The sequence below is a fragment of the Rhinolophus sinicus genome, chromosome 11 (genome assembly GCF_057876585.1).
Source record: "Rhinolophus sinicus isolate RSI-liver-muscle chromosome 11, RSI-T2T, whole genome shotgun sequence".
In the NCBI taxonomy this organism is placed as follows: domain Eukaryota; kingdom Metazoa; phylum Chordata; class Mammalia; order Chiroptera; family Rhinolophidae; genus Rhinolophus; species Rhinolophus sinicus.
Window position 1 is genome coordinate 445,475 of NC_142511.1, and position 17,224 is coordinate 462,698.

At 46.5% G+C, this 17,224-nt stretch overlaps 1 protein-coding gene across 3 annotated transcripts in view; it reads left to right on the forward strand.

Moving 5' to 3' along the window:
* ATF6 (activating transcription factor 6) overlaps positions 1–17,224 on the forward strand; it is a 93,092-nt gene that overhangs the window by 56,337 nt on the left and 19,531 nt on the right. For 2 of the 3 annotated variants that reach the window (XM_074322377.2, XM_074322379.2), the window contains exon 16: positions 11,074–11,158. In XM_074322377.2, the coding sequence (XP_074178478.2) occupies positions 11,074–11,158 (85 nt within the window). Of the gene's footprint in view, positions 1–11,073; positions 11,159–15,544; positions 16,261–17,224 lie in introns of those variants that run through there. The other variant, XM_074322380.2, reaches the window with a different exon arrangement.

Consider the following 17,224-nt stretch of genomic DNA (forward strand, 5'->3'; position numbering starts at 1 on the left):
ATAGTATTTTCTTAAGCAGAATACTTATTAATTAGGGTTGAAACAAGTCCAGACTCAATTGCTTTTATTAGTATTTTTTGGATTTTACTATATTTTTATGTAGTTGACATGAGTTTAAAGTATAAATGTAAGAAGGCACGTTTTCCGTCTACCACCGTGGGAATCTTAATTTCATTTTGAAACAAAAAGTTCTATATTAAGGTAAATGGTAGTAGCAAATACCAAAAATCCCCAAATTTTAAAACTAGTGGTGCCTTTTTTGTCGCTGTCTAAGGGAAAATATAAATATGAGATATCTTCAGAGCATAAAAGGTTTCTTTCTTCATACCTTTTAAGAATTGATTGTATTATCCAAAAACCCATATTCCTGCCAGGTTGTGACTATTTGAATAATTGCTTTTGTAATTATAAGAAATTCTTCCAAATGCAGCTATCCTCAAAGAATTACTGTTTAATCAAGAGATTTAACCAATCTTTCTGTCATTCATCCAAAAACATAGTTGAGTAGCCATTATGTTCCAGGCTGTTCTTACTGCAAAAAATCCAGCAATAAGCAAAACAAACCGAGCCTTTTATGTTCCAGAGACAGATACAACAAATACGCATAAACATATAAGAGAATTTCATTTTGTGATAAGGGCTAAGAAGGAAAATCCAGAAGACACATTAATTTTAAATGAACATTGAGAAAGTACATTTTTTCAGGGTGAAGTATATAAATTCTTTGGCTTTTTTTGTTGTAAAAATTATTTAGAGGAATTAGAAACTCATCATACATATTTTGATTCTAATCTCAAAATTTAGCCCCAACTAGTGAATGTAGCATTTGTAAGTGGAAGTGTCTGTGGAGGAATACAATCCTTAGTTCGCTGCCACTTCACTTTCAGCAGTAAAGTCTGCAGCTCATGAAATCTGTAATTCTGGAGCGTGTTGGGCTTGCGGCAGCCCCTGGGGGGCCTGGTGACACAGCACTGAGGTGGGGATTATTGTTCATCTGTTGAAGTTTTATGCGTAGGCATTTGCTTACATCTTCCTCTCTGTCAGTTGAAATCCTGTATTTGCCAAATAAAACGAATCCCATAGTAACAAGAAGCTATGAGTAAGCAGCAGGAGCATGGGGTAGAGCCAGCGTCACCCTCACTCTGCGGGTGTACCTCGTGGGGCTTCTGACGGGCTCACTGCGCAGACTCGGGGCCCTGATGCTGCTCACCGCTTGTGTCACCTTAGTGAGCGCTCGTTTGGAGAACTAAGCAGCCCTGTTACTACTAGACTGGCTGTTACCACAGTCAAAAGCAGCATGTGAAACTCTGCATCCTGTTCCTGGGAGGAAACCTTTCTTGTGTAAATCTCCAAAAGTTCCATCCAGAAGACTGCTCTTCTGTCTCCAAAATGGATTTTTATAGGATGTAGCATAGTTCAGCAATTTTCAGGGGGAAAAGAAAAAGATAAGTTGCTTGAGAGTCCCATCTCTTCTGCTAGTCAGGTCCTGTCTGATAAACTTTATCCTTTTTGCTTCGTTAATTCGTTGATTCATTCAGTATGTGTTCATTGAACATTTACTATTACCAGGTACTATGCTACCACAGAATATGTTAAAATGAATAAGCTAAAATCCTTGTCCTCAAGGAATTTTTTATAGTATAGAAAAGTGACTTGCCAATCAAAAATTGCAACACTCTGATAGGAACTATAAAAGAATATGCAGAATGCGCTGAGATTACCAAAAAAACACACCTATTCCTATTTATGAAGAATTTACAGTTCTGTTTTATATGTTATCTCATTGAATCCTTCACCAGTTTTATGAGGTAGGTATTATTACCCTCTGTGACTTGTGCTGGGAACACTAACTTCATTTAGGAAGGAGAAGGTGGTGTCGGGAATGTTTTCCAGAAAACAGTTCTTGAGTTGATTATAGAAGGATGAGTGAGGAGGGTAGAGGGTGGGAGGAAGATGAGGCAGTGTGGCATTCCACAGAGAGATGAATATGTGAAAGCAGAGTACGTGTGAGGGAACTGTTCTTGGAATGTAGAGTAGGGTCTGGGAAATAAAAGATGGCAGGATTCCGATCAGGAGGGAACCTGTGGACCATGCTTAAGGAATTTGGTCCGTCCCCTGTAGAAGATAGAAATATGATCAGACGTGCTGAATTTCAGGAAGATAACTGTAATTGTTTTGCACAAGGCATCAGAAGAGTATTTTTTACTTTTAAAGGAAGAAATTCTCCAGCATTGATTTATGTTTATTAAATACATATAAACATAAAACTCGAAACATCTTATACTTCTACTTTTAGCTACAAAACCAAAGTAAATATATAAATTAAATATAAATAATATTACAAAGGTAAAACTCAAGTGAACAACATGAACTTATGTAGCAGGTCATGTTTTTGTGAAAGTCATTTCTGACAAGTGAAGGCGACACTGACTCTCCTGCTGCTGGTCCTTTCTGTTCTTAATTAAGTGTTTCCATATTGTTGAGTACTCTGTGATAACTTAATTCTCCCTCCAGTCTTCTCTGTTTGAACCACTAAGAAAAGCTTTGTTCTGTCTGATTAACAGTTAGTTGGGAGAAGGAGAAAAGGGATAATTGTACCCAATAGGCGCCTCTCTCTCATCAATTAAAGAAGTGGTACTCGGTGCCACCTGAATCGTAAAAAAAAAAATGTAGTGGCAGGCCCCTGAGATTGCATGGCAGTTACAGTATGACCCAGCGTATGCTTATATCAGTTATTTTATCAAAATGAATACACACATAATTATAGGGAACTGATGGACTCCAGTTTGAGAAATGCATCTCTAGAGGATTCATTGCTCATCCAGTATATTATTCATCCAGGAATTTTGTAAAAAGGGAAGCCCTCAGTGTCTTGGGTGTAGAGTCATTGGCCAAAGCATCTTAAAAAGTCAAGAATTTAGGACCCAGAGATCAGTAGATTTTGTTAAAATCAGTGATCATAAGGACCCTTGAGAGTACACAGCATTGTTTCCAAACTACGTGTACCAATTATGTAATTTGTAAGATAAAATAATGTGAATTTGATGAAGTCATGGCTATTGCCAGAAGGGGTTCTGCTCAGAAATGCGCTTTTCAACCAAGGTGGCCAGTAAACTTGACGCTTACTGCACCTGTGCCCTCTGTGATACGCCGTCTAACTGAACACCGATGACTTCAGAAATTCAAGCCGGTTTTTTTTGTTAGTACTTATATTCAACTCTGTAGTGTGGTCAGTCATCACTGCTAAGTAACAAGATAGTGAACAAGAAAATTGTATCTCAGTTTATTCGTGTGGAATTCACAGTTCGCTATTTAAGGGTGAAGGGTGGATGGAAAGACTGTCCTTCAGGGGTGGCTAACATTGAGCAGTTAGTGTGCAGGGCGCCGCGCTGAGCTCTTCACGTGTATTAACCAACTTGATCCTCCAAACAGCTTTCATGAGACAGCCGTTCTTATGACGTCCTTCTACAGATGAAGACAGTGACGCACAGCGCGGCCGACCACTCGGCCGGGGCCACACGGCCACACGCGGCACGGCCGTTACCGAACGCGGCGGCCCCGCGTGCGGCCTTCACGACGATGCTTGACCGCCCCCTTCATGGAAAGGCGCGCACAGGCCGGATTTGGAGATGGACTCGGGACGCTGACAGGGGCCCTGCAGCGAGTGCCTGTCCCGGTTTGCGTCCGCGGCCTCGCGGGCGGCCGCCCGGGGCAGGAAGGGCGGGGCCGCAGGCGCGCCAGCCCCGAGGTCACTGGGTTGTACCGCTAAGCGTAAGTGGTAAACTAAGCCACCGACCTGGATAACAGGACCCACTGCAGCCTAGAGATGAGTAATTTTATAAACACAGGTGGATAAATACTACCACCCGCCAGTCTGCATATTATCTAGACTCAGGCCCATTGGTTCTGTTCCTCCTAACGTCTACACACAGAAATCAGTGAAGAAAGGTACTTTGAAGGATGAAGTTCCAACCCGTATCTCCAGGTGACATACATGTCCAGTAGCTGACACGACAGTCGCTTGGACTAGTTTTACTGTGGCTGCGGCCCTTTCCACCGCGCAGGCAGCCTGGACCCCTGGGTGACGTCACTTCCGGCGCAGCGCTGTGCGTTGCGCGTGGTCTGTTGGGAGTTGGCGGCGCCGGAAGCCCGGCCGCCCGCCATGGAGCGCAACGCGGATGGTGCTGCGCCTGCGCGGGTGGTGCTGCGCCTGCGCGGTCGGCGCCCTCCGCGGCCACGGCTGTGACGCTGCAGCCGATGTGCATGCAGACTGGACTCTAAAAGCTGCCGCGAAAACATTTCCTGTTGAACAGCAAGAATTGTGTAAGATGTCAGAGCTGTTTTGCATATTTACAGAAAAAGAAATATTTCTGAGATTGAACTGCACCCATTACTGGTGGGTGGTTTTGTTTTTCTAAAGCGGTGGTGATGCCGCTTGGGTTTCTCTGAGGTGGTGCCGTTGTCTGTCCAGCACGAGCCTAATGGTTCCCGGCGTTTCTTTCGCGTTTTCGTTTTCCTTGTCTGTCTGGCCTGAAGCCGCGTGAAGACTGTGTTTCTCCGTGGAAAAGGTGAATGCACTGGAGGCACACGATGCTGTTTCAGTCACCGTTGTGTTTTACTTGTATAGTTCTAGCTAGAAGTCCGTGCTTGCTTAGTTTTCATCCACAGTTAATCATCCAAGGTGTAAAGTATCTTCTGAACATAACATGACCATCATCTTTTTGCTTGTTCCTGTTTCTCTTAAGCTGTCAAACCCTGTGTCAGACTGAAATAAATTGTCCCTGATACCCAGGCAGCGTTTGACTGAGACTGTGCCTGTCCTGTGTAGTTCACGATGTTGGGTATTAGCATTTTCTCCGTGTTCTAACACTATTATCGAACTAAACTGGAGCTGGAATGCTTTTATAAAGTCCCTACTTCTGCAAAAATTAAACCCGTTGTGATTTTCTCCTTTCTTGCAAATGGTTGCAAAATCTTTTCTAATAAACCTATCTTAGGAACTGTGTCAAAACATGGTATTTGATATAATTCATTTGCCTATTATTAGTACTTAAATCCCCTTTTTTAAAAAAACTTTATGGAACTCTTACAATAGTGCTTTCTATGTGTCAGTCGCTATTCCAGCTGCTTTACGGTAACTAAGTTGCTGAATCTTTCGACATGACCCGTGCACTCAGTCTTATCACCATCCTAGTTGGCCGGTGGGGAAACAAGGGGACAGACACATGGAGGAACTCGCTTGATCCTGCTGCGGGAAGTCAGGGGGCAGAGGCGGGGCTCCCAGCCTGGCGGTCTGGCTGTGGTCAGTGTAGCCGTGCCGGCCGGTGCTCGTGGTCGCAGTGTCCTGGGCTGTGTGCGTCGGCGTCCCAGGCATCCTTGTTAGATGCTTTGGCTCAGCTCGGGCTGGCCGCATCAGGATTGTTTTCAGGGGTGGGCGCCCTGTGGGGCTTCCTCGTACAGTCTGCAGGCGGCCGTGCTGCGTGTCCTTGGTTCAAAACGTCTCTTTGAGAAGGACCTGCTGTATCACCATGTCCACTTCTGATCTTGGCTTCCTTTGTAGATTTAAATGCGTTCCGAAGGTACCAAATTATTACAGAACTTAAAATTAATGCTGTTATATCTTAGTTTGCCATTTAAACCATTACCACCTGAAATTTAGTTGAAATTTTTTCTAGAACAATATTTGACCCAACAATGAAAACAAAAACTTTAGTCATTGTCCACAAATGCATTTATCACAAAAATTCCCTTTAAAATTTAGTGGAAGCCGCAACTTGCTGTTGCACTCATGATGAGAGTGAAGAGAAGTGTGTGGAGTTCCGGAAAGCACCCTAAGAGACACGAGGAGAGAACTCACTGGGTGGTACCACCTCTTTGCAGCCGGTAGTAAAGCTCTGTTCCCAATGGAAGCATTTTTCACTTCAGCTATTTTGCTAACCCCTGATCCCAAGACAAAATTTGTCCACTAAGGTAGGTAAGTCAGATTACTGCAGCTTATGGTTAAAATTATAAGGGCATTAGAAGAAATTTAAGGAACACGCTTTTTCCCACCACTTTGTAGTTTGCCCTGTCAAGACCAACCTTTCCTAAAATGTACTTTAGGCATATTTCACAGTTCTGCCAATTTCTTCCTGTGAAACCGAAATCAAAATTGCTTTGGAAGGAAAAGGATCAGGACATTTGATGAAGACCGGGCAGTGTCCAGACCCTGACTCATGCGAGCAGAGAGAGCTTCAGAAATGGCAAGGAAGTAGGAGCCCTCTTCCCCCCCCCACCTTCACAAAGGTATGGGATCGTTGCTGTGAAGGAGTCAGCTAGAATAGTATCTTCGTGTTCCCTTCGCACCCTGCCGTGCCGCACACACTCACACACGCACACAACACGCACGTGAGGCTGCTCTTGCACACGTTTACCTCATTCCTACAGTGTCTGCCTAGAACCTTAAAAAATAATTTTTTCCCAACCCAGCATTTTCCCCATTTTTTCCAACAAAAAGTAAAATAACTCCCTGAGATGTCTATATTTAACTTTTCCGTGAGGTTTTGCCCAGAGCTCTCCTCGGAACCCTTGCTGACTCCATTCGCTGCAGCCCCGCCTGCCTTTCCCTTGGTTTGCTTTGGGAGCATGTCTGCAGGATGCAATTTCATCGTCAGGAAATTCACTTCCTACCAGTAGTCCTGAGTGAAGTGATTTCTAAAATGAAACATCTTGTAAACATTATGTTTGACAAACTCATGTGGTCAAACTCTATGCATGGAGTGCTTGATCCTTTCTGTTAATGAGACACTCTCTGAATTGTCACACTATTGGCATCTGACAGACGATGATGAGACAAGTCCCAGGGTCCTCATTTATTTCCTCAGTCACACACCGTCCAGCCTTTGGCAAAGCTCTGTGTGGGAGCTGACGGTGTTCTGAACTCTGAGTAGCTCAGGTTGGCGATGAAGTCACAGGAAGTACCGGGTCAGAGCTTTCCTGGGCCTTGAGCTGTCCAAAGCATGTATGTGTTTTGATGTGATTTCACTATATTATGTAAACGTGCCTTTATCTGCTGGGTTTCAGGGCGGGTCCAGTACCTTTTCCTTGAGTCCAGACCCACGAGAGTTCCTGGGCGCCTTTCTTGTGTAAACTACACTCGGTGCATTAACCATAATTTCCCGTATCAGTTACAGTTTCTTTAAATCAGGATAAGAACTTAAAGATGCTTGTTAAGCAATCTGAGTGCAGACTGTTAGGATTTTGTTCCCAGTCTTTTATGGCTGTTTTGCAATGAGGGAAAATTTTTTTAACCTATTCACTTCTATTAAGTCTTGCTGTCTCTTCACACTGTATTGTATTGGTTTAAATAATATTTTGTTAAGTTACACAATTACCGAATACACATAGCAAGAATAATTTTGGGAAAAAACCCAGCTCAGCTAGTCATGGATATTCAGTGTGCTGTGGGCATTGGTCAGTAAGGGTTGGGGGTGTGAGGGGTCATGTAATCTAGCAGGTCAGTATAAATTGAGGTCAGTTTCTACTGCTCTGCTCGATGGGTAGAATCGGCATTTTGCAGCGCTAAGTGGGCTTCACGTGTTCTGTGAGTCACCTTCACCACCGTCAGCAGAGCCAGTGGGGTTCTGGTCTGTCCCCATGCTGGTCTCCAGAGGGCAGGAGCAGGCTGGCGTCAGCTGTGCGCCGTGTCTGTTCTTTCTGATGCAGGGCTGGGGGGGCGGGGGGGGTCGCTGGGGATGGCGTGCAGATAGCGGCCTTGCATAACATGGGAAGACCCATGCTTTGTTCTCAGTGCATGTTCTGGTGTTTCCCCACCGGTGCTTGTTTCTCTCACATCTGAGACTGGTCCCCATGGCTTCCTCCCTGGACGGACCCCGAAGTGCCGCCGTCCCCTGAAGCCTTTTCAGGAGTCCGTCTGCAGATGTCTTAAAATGAGTGACATTGTTTGGAATGACAGGGCCAGAGTCATTAATCTCTATGGTAACGTCCTTTTCCTTTTTATTTTTAAGTAGCTTCACTGTTGTTGCAGCTGGATTATTTTCACTGACTTAATAGGAAGGAAAGAGTTTTGCTCAAATTCATCCCATTATATCTCTGCTTTTCTAGGATGTAATTTCCTCTACGGGCTCTTTATTAAGTAAGTAAAAATGGGGTGGGGGGACGCCGACAAAGGAGGCAAAATAATAAATACAGTGTTTTACGCTGTTAAGAAAGAGGGACACTTGTCTCTGGTTGCTTGAACCATTCGTTATTCAGATCCCTCTTAACTAAAGACCTTCAGGAGTGTCTCACAGATTGTTACTGTAACTAGTAATTAGGCTTAGGTAGAGCTACGAGTGACAGAAACCCAAAATAATGGTGGCCTAGACAAAACAGGATTCCATGTCTCTGTCCCGGGTCGGTCCGAGCGGTCTTGTGGCAGCTGCTGGAGCATCCGGACGCCTGGTGCCTTCTGTCTGCTGTCACCCTGATGGCACATCGCAGCTGCCACACTGTGTCCGAGGCCCTTCCCCAGGCCCAGCAGTCAGCGGACGGGGGGCACGGTGGAGGCATCGCCACCGCGAGGACCTGCAGACGCCATTTCTCCTTGCAGCCCACTGACCTGAACTCGAGTTCACGGTCACACGTGACGTCAGGAGGCTCAGGAATAGTCTGTGTCCTGCTCATCTGCGCCCAACTCAGCCTACGCTCCTGTTGTTCTTCTGAGGCTGTGGGGGAGAGCAGATCCGGCCACAAATGGCTGTTTCTGCCACAATTAGCATTGTTCCCCAACAAAATAAAAGCTGGAAGAGACCCTCTGTGGCACAGGGCTGAGTACATGTACCGCTGTGCCCAGTGAGTTTGCTTCATGAATGGTAAGAAGGCAGTAAGTGGTTGTTGGTTGAGGAACTAAAGCTCCTGGTTTCTGAAGATGTCACTCATAGAAGAATGTATGCTGATAAAGGAGATGAAAAGTGGAGAGAACAAACGATTCACAGGAGATGAACACAGTGGAGAGAACAGACGATTCAAGATTCATTGTTGGGGAAAGGAACATTTAAGCTGAGGAAGTGAAGGTAGACGTTAAATGAAGCAACTGCACTGTCCCAGGCGTGTGTGTGCGTGTGTGGATTACTTTTAGTATCTGATGAGCACTGTTAGGGTTTGTGGTGCACCAGCTCTGATGCCCTGCGCTCCTGGTTGTTAGGCCTCTTACAAACACTTTAGATTATAGCCCCCCACCCATCCCCGGTTGGAAACCTTTAATTATTAGAGGTAAGGCAGGTTTACTAATTTCATACATTCAGGTGTGATTCTTCTCTTTCATAAATAATTGTTTTTTGGCTTTCTGCTGCAAAAGTAACTACTTGGTTTGAAATTAAATGAAGAAAGAAAGTAGGAGATACTGTGTTCAGAAAGTTCTGTTCAGAACGATGCTTGGTGTGGCATCCAGATCTTAGCAGGAAGTGCAGATACAAATTGGAGCCCAACCTTAACCCGTCGCCATGGAATCTAAGTGTGTTTATTTTTACAGTAGCCTTAATTTGGGGCTTGCAAGTTTGTTGGTTTGTTTTCTTATTCAATTTGGGGGATGCTGAAGTAGTATTTTAATTACAGGGATTAAGCTGTTTATGTTCCGTGGTATAAAGATGAGCAGATTGTGTTTTTCTCTTGGCTGTCACGTGTCACCGTCCTCTCGGAAATGTGTGAGCTCTGTGTCTAGCAATGCATTTAAGAATGTCCCATGCTGCGATGCTGGAATTCTCACAGACCAGCCACACTCTCTCCCCCTTTTAAAAGAACACATTCTCACGGAAATGTTGCCTTGAACGAGACAAAGCACAGTTTCTGGAGATGTTTTCGGTGCAGCTCTGTTCACGTACGTGGATTTCAGCTTGTTCACCTTCTAGGTGTTTTTCTTAGCTTTACTGAGTACCTTCCATAATCACATCGACATTGAAGTTGCTTGCATTGGATTTTGATCCCTCTCAGCTGTGTCCAATCTGACTTTTTGATGCGTCCTTCATACAGAGATTTTGTTGAATGAATGAATGATGAAACAGATGAACAAAGGAATAAGAAAGCAGGCGGGGTTCAACTCAGGTCCCAGTTTTCTGCATGTAATCGTGCTCCTTTAAATGGCAACACTAATGTGTATTTGTTTCTCTTTTTGTTCCTTTTGCTGCGACTATTCCTGTTTCTGTTAGGGAAAAGGGGTTACTGAGAACAGCAGTTAATAAAGTCCTGAGTCACGTACAGTCGCTTTGGCATACCCACAGATGTACACACGTGTCCCCAAAACACTCCTACGCCCCTTTGGAGCCACAGTCCTCTGGGCCCAGTGATGCAGTGTGTGTGGTTGGGGACCAGCAGCTTCGGAGGCCCTGGGCAGCTGACAGGCCATCACGAGTTGGCAGTATTAGATTTCGACCTGTGTAGGTGTGCTAGGCGCGCGTTGACAGTTTTCTGATCGTTGCTGCCAAGCTGCACACCTGCTCTAGCACACAGGTTCCTGTTGCTTACAAAGGAGGTCGAGTGCTGTGGCTGCTCCCTGCAGAGGGAGACGGCAGGCTAAGTGGGGGAGGAGGCTTCAGTCAGGGTCTCGTAATAGCGATAACTTGGGATCAACATTTTGGGGAAAAATGTCCCTCTTCTTTAAGAAAAGGTTTGAAAATGACTCTTGATAGATAACTGCAGTGTCTGTGACATTCTGTAGTCTAGCCCCCTCATTTTACAGGACTGGGAATAGACGCAGTTCATACAGCTCGTCCGTGACAGAACTAGAACGGAAAGCTCTCCTTTTTTTTCCAACTGCCCGGTGGCCTTGGAGCGCACCGGTGTGTCACCAGAGCCCGGGAGTAGTACAGGAGTACGCAGAATCCCCCTGGTAACGACAGGCACCCAGTACCTGTCTACTGCATTGTGAAAGGAACCATGAGGTGGCTTGTGTTGTAGTGCCCCGAAGCCAAGTTCCAGTAAAAACCGTCCCTTTTTATGATCCCAGTGGAATGTTGGCATCTTAGAGACCCTGAATTTCGCCTGTTGCAGGACTGAGCCAATTGTTGCGTGTAACTGATTTTTCATTGTTAATCTTAGGACCACCTGCTGCTGCCAGCGACCACGCATAACAAGACCACCAGGCCCAAGATGTCCATTGTCCTGCCAGCGATAAACGTGAACGGTGAGTTGCAGTTTTGGTTTGTGAACAACCTGAGATAGCCTTGTTTAACCAAGGTTCTCTGGATCTAGTAAAAGACGTTTCAGATATTCCCTTGGTCAGGTATGTATTCACACATTGATTTTGAAATATTTTCCCACTGTTTTCACAAATACTGTTTTAAAATTGTTATACTCGTTTTTAAAAATTACTCGTTTGAAAACTAACAGGTTTTAAATTCCCTTTAAAATTACTGTATTTTAAAAAGAAAGATTCTCTTTTATTTACAAAGCTGGAAAGTTAGCATCTTGATTGCTGTATGACTTGTTGTCTAGGCTTTCCTGCTTTTACATGCCAGATGTGTTCTGAGATGGGGTTGGCTGTGAGTTAGGGGTTTGGAACTCAGAGCAGCGTCCTGCATTGCAGAAATGGTGGCACGATTCCCAGCCCAGACACCGAAGGCCATTCGTATTTAATCAGAGCACTGAGGACTTGCTCTTGGTAGTATTTTCCCGTTAGTGCTGGGTCTTAAATAAAATACAAATAAGGCTGTAATACTTTGAGACCATCCAAAGGGGTGAAGACATAGTGTACTTGCTGGTAGTCGAGAAGGGAAAATAAGACCAGCTCAGAAATCACTACTCTAAAAGACAGGTCCCGGAGGCATTTACAAAGTACTGAAGACGTTTAGCAAAGGCGAGACTGCTCCCACCCGGGTTCTCCGTGGAAAAAAGAGCATCTCAGCCCAGCGCCGCCGTGTGGTAAGTGGGCACATGGTGGTGCTCACAGATTGCCTTCTCTGGGTATCGTACGAGGCTCTGATGAAAGGTGACGGGGTCGTGCCCTCGGGCTGTTTGGCTGTGTCGTGGGACCGCCAGTAAATTCTCTGTCCGGTAGCGAGAAGCTCACAGTGTGTGAGTAAGATAAAAACGAAGGGCCGTTTGAACCGACCTGCTGTTGACCCAGTCCGTATGCTCAGAGATGACCATAATTAAACCACAAGTACATAACCAAACGCTGGGCTCCTAGGTAAATTTCAATAAAATTAGAGAACACGTATTAGATATTCAGTGTACATTTTAAGACCAGAGAGGACTACGTTTTCAGTGAGCTGTTTACAGACAGCTTATTAGAAGTGCTTAGGAGGCAACTTGAAAGACATAAACAATTTTTTGATCCAGCATAAAAGAATTACGACACTTTCTTCGTCTTACGAAGACATTTAAACAATTAAAACAGCCACCCTGACGAGAACTGTCCCCGTTCGTCTTCCAGGAGCCCATATACTGGGGACTCTGGGACAGTGTGTTCCAAAGTGCCCGCTTTTCTCCCCAGAGCGCACGTTCAGGAAACAGCCTTCATTCTCTTTCCACAGGTGCCCAGGGTTCTCTGCGTGAATTCAATAGATTTAACTTCAGGTCACCTGTGGCTCTGAAAGACTCTTGTCTTACTCTTCGACAAGGCAGAACACACTTAGTTTTGTTGTTCTGACATTAGGTTCTTATGTAAGAGGACGCCTGGTTAGAAGAGTGGGCTGTCCATTTTTATGAAGCCAAAAACAATAAGATGCTGTTTGACTCTGTTTATCTTGGCCAGGGAACTAATTTTTGACAATGAGCCTTTCATAGATTTGAAAAACACAATCTTAGAGGATCATTTCTTTTTTAATCTGGCTTGGATTTCTTTGTAAATAGTTTTGTCTTTTTCCTTCTTAGGATAAAATATAGTAACTACTGGAAAAGTTCAGATTCAGACTCGAGAAATACTCATGGAGTATGTTCCCTGCTCTATCCACAGCCTCTTTTCTGAACAGTCCCTTGGCCTTCTCGCTTTAATTGGGGGAACTTGTTGCCCTAGAGCAGGGGTGTCAAAACTGCGGCCCGCGGACCAACTGCGGTCTGCAATCCATTGTTAATTGGCCCGCAGCAAATTCCAAAAATATATTTAGTTTACTTAAATAAACCAGGTGAGGCAATACATACTTCGCCTCGAGTGAGTGGCCCTGCTGTTTGTGTATTTTACTGCATATGGCCCTTGGTGAAAAACGTTGAAAAAAGTTTGGACACCCCTGCCCTAGAGCCTGGTGGTCTTCCCGCCTCGTGGGCAGAGCCTGCAGGGGGCGGGTCCGTGCTCCCAGCTCCTTGCACATCATGTCCCCTCCTTTCTCCTTCCGTCTCCCACACACCTTTCAGTGTGTGACGCCTCTTTCCGTCTTTGTTGGTGTCTCCTGCCCCACTCACTGGTGACTGCACTGCCTTTGTCATGTCTCTACACCTGCATCGCCCAGGTGGAGGACCTGCCAGCACCCTGGCCTCTGTGGCCAGTTGCCTTTACTCAGCACCACCTTGGCCTCCATCGTCACAGTGGCACTGAGCCCTCATCACCACCAGCCGTGGCCCGGCCCTGAAATCTCCTCTTGAAGCCCTCCTCCCTTCCCCGCCGCTGCCCCCACCCTGTCATTCCCGCACTCCAGCTGCTCTCTGACCTCACAGCCTCCTGTCCTCTGACCCCACCCCCTCTTCTGTGCCCATCACGACCTCCTGCCCTTGCACCCCTCCTTAGCTGGCCTACTTCCCTCTCTTGCAAACCGCCTTACTCCCGGGCTCCTTTCTCTCAGGTCCCACCCTAGCTAAGCTCAGCCATGCTGTGTATGGAGCTGGGAATGTCGTCCAGTCAGGACAAGCAGATTCACCTCATCACGAGCACCCACTCCGGAGGGGCATCCGTGCTCCCGGCCCCGCTGGTACAGCCACTTCCTTTTCCAGTTTCCACACCCCCTCTCCCTCCCCCCATGAACTCACCAAGTGGTCAGATGGTGCCCGTCCCCTTCCACTGCCAGCAGCCAGCTGCACCTGTGCCCACAGCCCTGCCCCTCTGCCCGGGGAGGCGTCCCACTCCCGCTGTGCTGCTTGTCCCGTGTGTCGTCGGGCCAGGCACGGCTGCCTCGTGTAAAGGGTGGTGTGCGTAGCACATTCCTCTTGGAGTTGCATGAGAATTAAGTGAGGACACATGCTGTCAGCAGTGCCCTGGCATTTCCAGGTTAGAGGCTGTAGTCCCACCTTCGTCACTGCTGTCACAGTCATCGTCATCATCATCTGAGGTGACTCCTTCCTCGTGGACCCTGCACCCCAACCCTCTCACAGTTTCAATGTCCTGGCTGCCGCGTTTACGCCTTTTCTGTCCTGCTGACTGGCTTCTCTGTGGCTCATTCCGCCAGTGTGCAGAGTGTCACCATGACCTGGTGGCAGGGACACTCTTGCTCTACGTCCTGTTCCTCTGCTCCCCTTCCTGGCCAGTCTGCTGGAAGACTCACTGGACTCGTCACCTCTTTTTCTCACCCCCTGTTCTCCCCGCTGCCCACTCTGGATCATGACCCCTCTCGGCAGGCTGATGTGGTTGACCACGCCCTCCTTTCCTTGGTCCTCAGTGTTTGTTTTTAAAATTTTCAGATCCACAGAAAAGTCAAAAGATGAGTAGTGATTATCTGGAGACTCTACGTAGCTTTCACTGATGGTTAATTTTGCACATTTTCTTCACCTTTATTTATCTATCTACCTGCATATGCTTTTCTCCTGAGCCATTCTAGAGTAAGCTGTGATATTTTTTTCTACCCCCAAATACAGGAATACGTGTCTCCTAAGAAGGGGCTATGCTCCTACATACGCAAAATAAAGTGCCCATACGCACAATAAAACTTTTTGTACATACGCACAATAAAACATACGCACAATAAAACTTTTAAAAAGTTCGGCATTGATACAGTATAGTTTAGTATGTGGCCACATTCAGATAGTCCCATTTGTTGTGGGGGGAGGGGTTCAGAATCCAGAGATTGGACGTCACACCTGCTTGTCACTCCTCTTCAGTCTCTTGCATCTAAACAGGTCCTGTCCTTTTTGTTGTCTTTCCTGACAAATACATTTTTAGAAATAGTTTACTGAAGTATAATGTCCATGCAGTAAAAATCGCCAACTTTGTGTGTGTTGGGACCTGTGTAAACAGTTGTGATGCAAAGGTTTTCTTTACCTCAGAAACTTCCTCGCACCCTTTGCTGTCGCTCCTCTCAAGTGCATTTCTGAACACTTGATGGTGTGGGTTCTCGTGAGTGCACAGCTGGTCTGGTTGTGCTCCTGGGCATCTCACCGGTCAGCTCAGCCCGCTCCCTCCTCTCTGAGGACAGGGCTCTTGGTTGCCGTGTCTGCCACTTACAACCCAGAGCAGTGCCTGACACGGGACACACTGCACCCTGAGGCACTGTGATGTCTGAACTCGTGTCGTGCTCAGTCTCTTCATTCGACGGATGAAGACAGTAGAGCTTGAGAAAGTAATCGTATCATTTACCCAACTGCTATGTAACAGCTAGGATTCACGTTGTATAGATATAGTCTGATTATCACGTTGTGATTTCAGTATTCGACAGACGAGCAAATACTGAAAATATCTGGGACTCCAGAATTAAAGACAGACGTTTATGCCACTGCCCTGTGTATAGGCTGTGCAGTTCACGAGAGCCATTCCAGAGAGACGATAGATGAAAGAGGAGAAATGAGATGCGATGAGAAAGGAGAGATAAGAGACCAGAGATAGGAGAGAAGTCGGCTTCCTCAGGGCTGCACATGCGTGACTCTGGTCATCAGTGAGTCGGGCGTGGCTTTCGCTCTGAAACAGGAAACAGCACCAAGCACTGTGTGAAGACTTAATCTGCCGGAGGTCTGTCAGTGGAAGAAAGTTTGGAGGGAACACGAGCCGGGAGGCAGGGAGCAGCTTTGCAGCTGTCGAGATGAGCCAAGAGACGTGGCAGCAGACGGGGCGGGGGCGCCAAGGCCTGGAATGGAGAGAAGGGGAACGGCCAAAGACGTTTCAGAGGGAACATCTCTAGCGCCTTGCAGCAGCAGGAGGAGGGGGGTGCGAGAGCTGCGTCCAGGACGCTGACACTCGGCTCTGAGGCTGCTTCTGCCCCTCCCCCATTTTCTCTGGTTGACTTTCCCTTTTGTTCCTTGAAGTCATGGCTGTCCGTTTTTCAGTCCTCCCGAGCCATGAGGTTGTCCCCACTTAGCCTAGCCTCTTCTGGGCCCTCTTCTGCAAAGCAAACCTGAAAATAAATTTGTCAAGTGAGAGCGGCTGAATGGTAGGTCTGCCTTTGTGGATACGTGCAGTCACCTTGTTGGAAGGATTATCACTTCGGTGATTTATTGGCAATGGCACAGATAGTTTTTTCCATGAGAACTTTGTCTCTTTGTATCTGACTTACGAATAAGCTCTTTAGTCTATAGTAGGAACGCTCACCAGACTCACTCAGGAGGTGTTAGATCAGCTGGCGCCTTGAGCCAAAGGAGCCGGCTGCCGGGGACCGCACCTGAGTGCCCTCGAGTCCCGTTGGCTTTCAGTGACATCACTTTCACTTCTCCCTTGTGGTAAAATCTGTTTCTACTCAAACAGATGGTTTAGCTTTCAAGTAATAAAAACTAGCGATCAGCATCTGTTTAAGCCAACAGAATTGATTTGAGCCTCCTGCTAAGTGTCCAGAATCGGGGTTGTTTCTCTGTTTTATCCATATGAAGCTCCTCCGAACGGGTTTTTCTTTGTACTGGAAAATCAGGAACCTTGTAGTGAGGGCGAGAAAGTGAGCCAGTGGGGGACAGCACCTAAGACAGAAGCCCGTCTTCTGAACCTGTTCACGAGGTGACATGCTGTCCCTCCTGCCCGTTCTGTTGGTCACACAGACTGACCCTGGCACGTGGTGGGCGGGACTGCAGAGCGTGTGACTGCGGGAGGTCGCTGGGGGCCGTCTGCGATGGGAGGCTGCGCACCGTGCCGGCTCGTCAGTGCGTGCAGAGCAGCTCTGGAAGTCAGGAATGTTCTGGAGAAGGGAAGAGGACAGAGCACCTCACATGCGAGGTCTGACAGTGAAGTTCCCGAACTTGTGACGAGGTTGCTAACCTGTTTTGATACCACAGGGATTATTCATTATGAATTTGTATCAACTGGACCAACAGTTAACCACGTTTACTATTTGGAAGTGCTGAAAAGGCTGCGTGAAAAAGTTAGATGAAAACAACCTGAACTTTTCGCCAATAATTCATGGCTCTT